This window comes from Delphinapterus leucas, chromosome 4 (assembly GCF_059928025.1).
Source record: "Delphinapterus leucas isolate spDelLeu-1000000601 "Yukka" chromosome 4, BTC_Dleu_Yukka2, whole genome shotgun sequence".
Classification (NCBI taxonomy): Eukaryota; Metazoa; Chordata; class Mammalia; order Artiodactyla; family Monodontidae; genus Delphinapterus; species Delphinapterus leucas.
Window position 1 is genome coordinate 224310 of NC_143132.1, and position 8488 is coordinate 232797.

At 50.1% G+C, this 8488-nt stretch overlaps 1 protein-coding gene across 1 annotated transcript; it reads left to right on the forward strand.

The window, feature by feature from the left end:
- The first annotated feature begins 1289 nt into the window (after window positions 1–1289).
- Window positions 1290–8146, forward strand: S100B (S100 calcium binding protein B). The gene is made up of 3 exons (XM_022596938.2): window positions 1290–1343; window positions 4230–4368; window positions 6891–8146. Exons 2-3 carry the CDS (start codon window positions 4231–4233, stop codon window positions 7029–7031), a joined length of 279 nt encoding a protein of 92 aa, XP_022452646.1. The 5' UTR covers window positions 1290–1343; window position 4230; the 3' UTR covers window positions 7032–8146.
- The last annotated feature ends 342 nt before the right edge of the window (window positions 8147–8488 follow it).

An 8488-nucleotide genomic window follows, 5' to 3' on the forward strand; every position in this document is an offset into this window, starting at 1 on the left:
AGGATGGCATCCTCAGATACGGGCTCTGAGTTGATGCTAAGTCCTGGGGCCGCAAACTGGCCCTGGACCCACCAGTCAAAGGAGGACTCTCTGGTGGTCAGGGGGAGTCTCAACACACTCACGGGGGACCCAGCTGGTGCACAGAGCACCCCTGTAGTTACTTCTTAGCTCCTGAATGTACAGTCAAGACAGACATGCTTGGCCACTGCAGAATCCCCTCGCTGGCTCCCCTACAGGTAGCCATTGTGATAGGGAAAGCTAGTGAAAGTCCCAAGGACAAGACAGCTGTGTCCACAGACATTGTGTGCCGATCCTTCCGCGGCCGCTGTGAACCCGAGTCAGCAGAGGGCCTGATTCGGGTTCAGACGTCCCTTGATGAGTCTGGGGCCAGTGCGCTTTGTATAATTTGTCTAAAGGAAGGCCTGTAGGGAGCCTCTCAAGACGGCAGTGGGGAGTCTGGACTTGACTTACCTTGGCTGGTTGTGAGGCCTCGGCGAGGGACCCCTGCCTGCACCTCCCCTAAACCGGAACATTTGGACAGGACGTGCCTGGGCACTGTCCAGCTCTGACAGTCTGCGGCCACTCACCCCGGCGGGATGGGGAGACCTTCGGGTGGGCCTGGCATGTGCCCGCGCTCATATTAAACTATTCGCCCCACATTTCAGTCCCTGCAGACGCTGGGCCAGTGGCTTAGCTCGGGATACTGATATCCACAGGTGCCCCGCCTGAGGGTTAGTGGGGCCAGAGCAGGGGCGAAGCTCAGGGGTCTCCCCACTGGAAACCGGCTCGCGGGCCCTGAATCCCTCGCATTCAGCCTGCGCTTGGCTGCACATTTGCTTTGTCGGTTTCAATCAATAGTTCGTCTCCTCTCCCCACCCCCATCCTTGCCTTTAGAGGAACATCAATATTCATGCATAAATTTAAAAACAGCACAAAAAGCTGACTCCCCGCTTTCTGCCCCACGGGCCTTTTTCTTCCTTGGCCCGAGTGCTGGCTTGGCTCCCCAACGAGTGCCCGGTGGCGCCGTCAATGCGGCCCTGTGTGCAGCCCGGCAGCCCCAGCACCCCCGCCCTCCGCCCCCCGCCCCCACCGGCTGCGGAGCCAGCTGACGCGCCGCCCCCGCCCCCGCCCTCGGCCCCCATTGGCTTCCTGGCCCGCAGGGGGACGGGCGCCGGCCCCGCCCCCGCCCCGCCGTCGGCCCCCATTGGCTGCCTGGCCCGCAGAGGGACCGTGCCGGCCCTGCCCCCGCCCGGGAACGAATAAGAGGCTGCCTCCGCCCCACGCCTGCGACTCAGGACGCGGCAGCCGGGAGGTTCCAGGAGCGACGACCAAGGACCACTGACGTGAGGACACTCAGGGGAACCTGCTCTGGTCTTTTGGGGGCAGGGCCCGGAGGGTGGGCTTGGGAACTGGGTGGTAGTTAAAAAACCCCTTTAGGATAATTGGCAGCGTTTCAAAAGTGTGAATCTTACTACTGCTTTGTGGACACGGCTCCCTCAACTGGGGGCAGCTAGAGGTCCATTCTGCTTGTTTTTGTCGCCACAAGTCGGGGAAACGTCACGTCTGGTGGCTCAGGTGATTGCTGCAAACAGGCCTCTTCCTTAACTCTTTGAGGACCAGGGGTTTGCGTCCCTCCGCGGAGAAGGACAGGCGGCCTGATGCTCCGAGCGAGCGTCTTCCCCTTGCTCCGCGCAAATGTCAGGGCCCCCTGGACGCCGTGCAGAAACCACAATACATGGCAAGTGAGGAGGTCTTTGCAAGTAAATTACACATCGAGCCCAAGAAATTGCGGTTTATGGCGGGTTTAACCTTCCTCAGTCTTGCAGTTTCTTGGGGAGATCGGGCCACTTGCCCAGAGGGACTCTCACATCTTGTGTGATGTGTCCTTCTGAGGAGTTAACCCCCAAAAGTTCTCTTGCTTTCGAAATAAAAGGTTAATGTAGAACATTCATGGAATGAAGTGAAAGGGAAACATGGATATTTGATTTCCATTTCTCTTAAATGACAGCCTTTAACCATCAATTGGGAAGAATTTAACAGGAAAAACTTTAAAAAGTTAATTTGTAGTGTGGTTATGAAGAAAATCACATTTTATGGAGTTTTCACACGTGGGATATATATTTTATGCCTTTCCTTTAAAAGAAACCCCACTAGTCATACTTCACACAAAGAGTAATTTAGCCTCCCCTCCCCCAAGTCATCATGAAGCTCGAGAAGCGAAAGGATCACGCAAAAGTTTCTTGGGTTTTTTGTTTTTAAAAAAATTAATAATTGAAAACGAATGCAAAGGATAAGGAAGTATGAAATGCTAAAGATTTTAATCCATCTGCATTATTCTATCTATGTGTGGTATATCTGATTTTTAGGGACTTAGAGCAAAACAAAGTATACTGATTATTAATAGGGTGAATTTAGCAAAGATCAGAGGCCAAGGCAAAAATCCTCAATCCTTTTTCATTTGAAAATCAGAAATAAAAATAAGAATTTAAATGTTATATTCCAATTTATTTTTAAGATGCAAATGATATTCAACCCAGGAATGGTTTTGCAAAAATTAGACATAATTCTTTTATTTATTTTTAACTATGACATTGCAAAGATTCTTTAATGATTAGAACTCAAGGCCAAAAGTTGGCAAATTTCTCTCGCTGAGTGTCTCAGTTTTGTGAAACAATTGACAAGCAGTCCTTTGTAAACTGCCTGATTCCCAGGGTTGAACAGCTGTTTCCTTAGGTTGCAGGCCACGGTATAAGGTATGCGCTGGGACGGGAGATGGAAGCCTCCTGCTTCGATAAGTGCCGAGAAGTGGATGGCGACGCCTCCATGAATACCAAGTGCCTGGCGGTGGCCCAGCCTCCGGCCCATTTGTTCTGGCTTCAGGGCTGGTGTCGGGGAGGAAGACATTTTCCTCCACCCTTCTAGGTTCTTCTGGCCGGTCTAAGAATTAAATAGACGTGAGACAGGTTAACAGAAGAAACTCAAACCATAGTTTAATAACATTCATACATGGGAGAGACCCAGGAAGACTGAGTCACTCACAAAAACGCCCCAGACTGTCTGTCACCTTAAATACCATGATCAGCTAAAGACAAAGGAGGCTGTTGGGGGGTGGGGTGGGGTCTGGCAGTTCAAAGGGGAGGAAAGCAATTCAGACTGAGATGGAAAAGCACGTGTTTGGTAAAGCAGTGTTTGCTGCGCCATGAAGAGGCGATGGGACACAGAGCGGACTCAGATCTCTAAGAGTTCCCCTACCCACCCTTGGCCCGTATTCTTTGCTGACAGCTCTAGTGAGTACTCCATTCCTGTAACAGGCCCTCCATCTAAGTTCTGATTCAGGCAGCTAAGGGGAAGGTCAGTGTTTCTTCCTGAAACTTCAGGGCCTGGATCGTTTTCAGCCCAAAATAATCTGCATGCCAAAGAGACATTTGGGGTGGCAACTTTTCTCCCTACAACAGCTTCGTCAGACGACCGTATGATACGTGTTTGTTTCTGGTAGTCAAGGTACCTTTTTTTCATCTTCATTTTCAAAATAATTTGTGGCAATTCTATCATATTTATTTTTCCAGTTGAATTTTACAGCTGTTCCTCACCCATCCAAAAAACAAAAAAATGCCAGAGACATTTTTGTTAAAAATGAGTTTTAAAAAATGAGTTAAATTTATATATCCATTCGAAGGAAAGTAAGTTCCTACATTTTATGCCCTTAGTATCTTTTGGAAGGACCTGCACTTTTCTTGCTAAACTTATTCTTAGTAATACATGTGTGCTGCTGTAAAATAAGAAGACTTTTCCACTATGTTTTCTCATTGTTCATTGACAGAACATAGGGATCCTATTGACTTTCGTATCCTCATTTGGTTCCTAGTCACCGCAGTTCATTCTAACAGCTTGCTCCCCTGCTCTGTCGTCTCATCTCGGAGCCAGGGCAGAGGGGGCCTCGGGTGGGGGTGGTGGAAGGAGTCAGTCCGAAGCCCCTTCACTGCTCTGCCTCTGTATTTTGGCTGAAGTTTCCCACTGGCCAAACCAACCAGAAGCCAGAGGGCGTGGGAACAGAGTAAACAGAACGGGGGTGGGGAAGAGTGGCCCCAAGGGGTGACTGGAGAGATGCACCACTCTGAGCCCGAAAGGGGAGGTGAGCCGAGGCCGTTGTGCCCCCTGGGGGCTGAGGTCTGAGTAGGTAACACCGTAACTGTTCTGTGGTAGAAGGCATCTTTCTTCGTGGCCCCCAGGATGTCTGAGCTGGAGAAGGCCATGGTGGCCCTAATTGACGTCTTCCATCAGTATTCCGGAAGGGAAGGTGACAAGCACAAGCTGAAGAAGTCCGAACTCAAGGAGCTCATCAACAATGAGCTTTCCCACTTTTTAGAGGTGAGTCTTGCTTTTTAAAACTGACAAGTTAATCTGCTCTCCTGTCTGCTTGTAAAACCACCTGTCCACTTTCTCTTCTGAGCTGCCCTGAAGGTGGTTCCAGGTCAGTGTCAGGACTCCTAGGTTGTTTCTGAAAACGTGTTTGCACTGGTGAGCCCTCAGTACAGAGGCTGGCTTAGGTAGGCCCCACCGTATTCATTTTGTGTGCAGTAGGAGCATCAAGGAAAGACTGCTGTCTCAAATGCAAAAGTACAGGTTCCAAATAACACTGCCTTTTCTCTGAGAAATCCAAGGATGTACAGCAATAACGATGACAAAAAAAAAAAAAGAAAAAAAAAAAGAAACAAGGGCTTCCCTGGTGGCGCAGTGGTTGAGAGTCTGCCTGCCGATGCAGGGGGCACGGGTTCGTGCCCCAGTCCGGGAAGATCCCACATGCCACAGAGTGGCTGGGCCCCTGAGCCATGGCCACTGGGCCTGCGCGTCCAGAGCCTGTGCTCCGCAACGGGAGAGGCCACATCAGTGAGAGGCCCGCGTACCGCAAAAAATAAAAATAAAAAAAAAATAAATAAAGATGATAAAATGGGATGGGAAATATACTCATGACTTATCATGGGTCACAGTGAACATATAAGAAGGCTGTTAAAAATAAGCTTTTGTTCTTGGGAAAAGGACTGTTTCGGCTTTTCCTACATGGTTACATGGTGATAAGATGCCGTTCACTCAGCAGACGTTACTGAGCTCTCAGCTCGGTCGATGCTGGGAGAGACACAGGCCCCACAACCTGGTGCATCACTGAGTGGCCACAAGCTGCTCACAAGAGAGGCCCCGGGGCCTTGCAGGGGGCTCTGTGGGGCCAGGGGCCTTGGAGGGGAACTTGAGAAGCTGCGTGAGGGCACCCAATGAGCCCCGTCCTGCCCTGGCAGCTCCTGCTCTGGTGGACGTGTGTCCAGGCTTCCCCAGCCGCTGCCTCCGCTGCCCTGGGATCAGCCACACGCATTATCTCTGTGGCACGAGCCCCGTGTCCTCGAGGCAATAAACTGCAGTCCACCTGGTGCCTGACCTTCCCTTGGTGCCCAGAACCAAGGTCACTGAAGTGACCAGTCACACACAGAGGAAATGTCCAGACCATGAACCAGTGCACTAGTGTCTGACCAAGAGCTAATTCCGGGGAAGATACGAGAGCCCCAGGCCAGGGCCCTGCCACACAGTGGTGGACAGCTGTCGTCCTGGGCAGGCTGGGCCACCGTGTAAGACAAGCCCCGGGCTCCATGTCCCATGTCTGCAGGGCTCCTCCCGCCCCACTGTCCCCGCCCCGCCCAAACACCCCATTGGCAGAGGAAGTGGCCTGCAGGCTTGGGGTGGGACCCTCTAGTCTGATTCCAGGGCTGGTGTTGTCAGGCGTCCACGTTCACCTAGTGGCAGCTGCCCCATGCGCGCTTTCACCTACCTGGTCCCCCCGATTCTGCCTCGCAACCTAACAATCAGAAGAAGGTCCCCGAGTCTTCCATAAAACGAACTGTTGAAAGGATGGAATGAGACAGTGCTTGTCAAGTGTGGCTCAACAAGTGCAGCTACTGTCATTAATTATTGATTTAAAACATAGAAAAAGCTTAGCATGTGGGAACCACAATTTGTAAAAGATAAGTAATTCACAGTAAGTGTATCAAGGTATCATGAACATTGCTGGCCTGGTTTTATGAGGTAGTTTCTGTCTGGAGGCAAATCTATCATGTAATTGAAATTAATCTTTTAGCAGTTGTGTATAGGTCCCACCCCAATGCCCACAGGAATCTCAACCTTTTACATGTTTTATATCCAAGGCAGCCACTGTACATTACACTCAACTTCTTCAGGCCAAGCTCTCCTGCCCTGAGGACTGGTTATCCAGAACATTCCACTCAGTGTACATCTTTCCTTCACTATGTCCGTTCCTCTGAGACTCTTTCACCACTCACTTGGCTGCACATTGGGCAGAATGTCAGGAAAAGTCCCAGGACACCTGAAAGGCAACTCAAGTGGCAAAAAGACACAGAAGTTAATAAATTTAGGGCATGTTCCCAAGAGTTATTTCAGCCAAAAACCGCTTTCAAAACATGAAAATCCACTGGAAGCCCTCACTATAGAGCCTTCTACACACAGAAGCAATGAAAAACTTACAGGGGCCAAAAGTTCAGACATTTGCATGTGACATGCTCAGGCTGATCTAGACCGTACTATTCTTTTCTGGGTATTTTAACACAAACAACCCGCAGCTTTTCAGATCTTGGCTGTTCCATTCAGTCTTTAAGTAGGCCAGGCCCCACTGGACCTAAAGGAAGGTGGAAAAGAAGGCTCAGACCCCCAGAGACTTCTGCCAGCCAACAGCCTCCTGGTCACAGGACAAGTCCTTTCTGGCATTTTTCATTTCATGTCTGAGGTTGTTCCTGATACAAATTATTAAAGCCAGCCAACCTCTGATCATGTTTTGATATCCTTAAATTTCATTGAGCAACAAGCTGGACAACTGCTCTTATTTCTCTTAGGAAATCAAGGAGCAGGAGGTTGTGGACAAAGTCATGGAAACACTGGACAGCGATGGAGATGGTGAATGCGACTTCCAGGAATTTATGGCTTTTGTTGCCATGGTTACCACTGCCTGCCATGAGTTCTTTGAACACGAATGAACTAGAGAAAGCAGCCAGGCTGTTCCTGTAGCAGAGACGGAGGTTGGGCAGGGAAGCCAAGGCAGGGCTTGCAGGGTAGTAGGGGCTGAGCTTTCCAGCTGTGTCGTAGCTAATTAGGGAGCTTGATTTGCTTCGCGAATGAAAAATTGAAACCTCTTTGCAAAGGGCTGTTTTTAGTGGCCCCCAGCATTATTTCAGCGCTATTAGGCATCCGTGTTAGCTGACTGGCCCCAGGGACTCTTGGTGATCATCACTTAGGAAAGTCAATCCTCAGTCACAAAGCATGTGCTATACTGGCTATCCTGGCTGTGTAGACCCCCTAACCCAGAAAAAACAAACTGATTACCAGAAATGACTGGAGCATTGTGGTTTCCGTAAGCTTCCACTATATTTAAAAACACAAAGCTTTGTCCACCATCCTTTGAAAAGGCTGCCCTTCATTAAATCTGCTCATCACTGGGGCAAGCGAAACCTAATGTGGTTGGGTGGCCTGACAGTCTGTCCCACCTACCAAAGAGCATGGTCACATTTAGAGCCCTTTCCTACAGGTGGGCCGTGATTATTGAGTGAGTAGTTAATGCTAACAGTTCTAAATGGAAAATCTGTTTCGTAAGCCGACAAGTACTGACATGGTAACTGTAATCAGAACTGAGAATCAAGCTTCTACATTCGGTGGGGTTCTCCCGACAGGGTCACACTTTGCTCGATCTATGGGGCATGGGGCAGCAGGGGCGGGGGGCTCGGGGCGGATCTCAGCTCTGCCTCTGGAGACAGCTGTACGCAAGCACCCACGCCTCCTGTCCTGCCTATAGAATGAGGGTTATGACGGATGTGTTTGGTCTGTTGGTGAAGGTCATTCCCGACCTGTCTGTGCGCAGCAGACAGGGTCTGCTTGTGGCTGTTGGTGAAGCCAGGGAACTTTATGATCTTTATGCTTTTGTATCCACCAATTCAAATAAATCAAGTTACAAATACTAAGAATTACTTCCAGGAAAATTCAAATTAAGCTTATCCACCGTTTTTCTGTTTTGCTTTTTTTTAAGGACACAGACTTGGAAATCATAAACTAATTGTTCGCTTGTATTTGCATTAAATAAAAAGCATTGTAACAAGTCTCTGTAGCTGTAAAACATGAAATAAAAGCTAAATTCCTGCAAAACTGGGAAAAGGAATAAAGTCCACGCACCCTGACGTCATCAGGGCTGCAGATGCTGCACCACCCAGGCCAGGGTCAGGAAGCTTGGGTGGGGAGGGGGAGGGACATAAAGGAGTGGGTCTGTGGAGGGGCGGGGCCGTGGGGAAGGACATAAAGGAGCAGGGTGTGGAGGGGTGGGGCCATGGGAGGGAGGTAAAGGGGCGGGGCCATTGGAGGGACATAAAGGGGAGGGGCGGGCCATGGGAGGGACAGAAAGGGCCGGGGTGTAGAGGGATGGAGCTGGAGGGGCAGTGCCTGTCCG

Excerpts from the sequence above, each read along its gene's own strand:
- S100B (XM_022596938.2), top strand. The coding sequence starts at position 4,231 with ATGTCTGAGCTGGAGAAGGCCATGGTGGCCCTAATTGACGTCTTCCAT. Across the intron at positions 4,369-6,890 it reads AGCTTTCCCACTTTTTAGAG|GAAATCAAGGAGCAGGAGGT; the intron begins GTGAGTCTTGCT and ends TATTTCTCTTAG.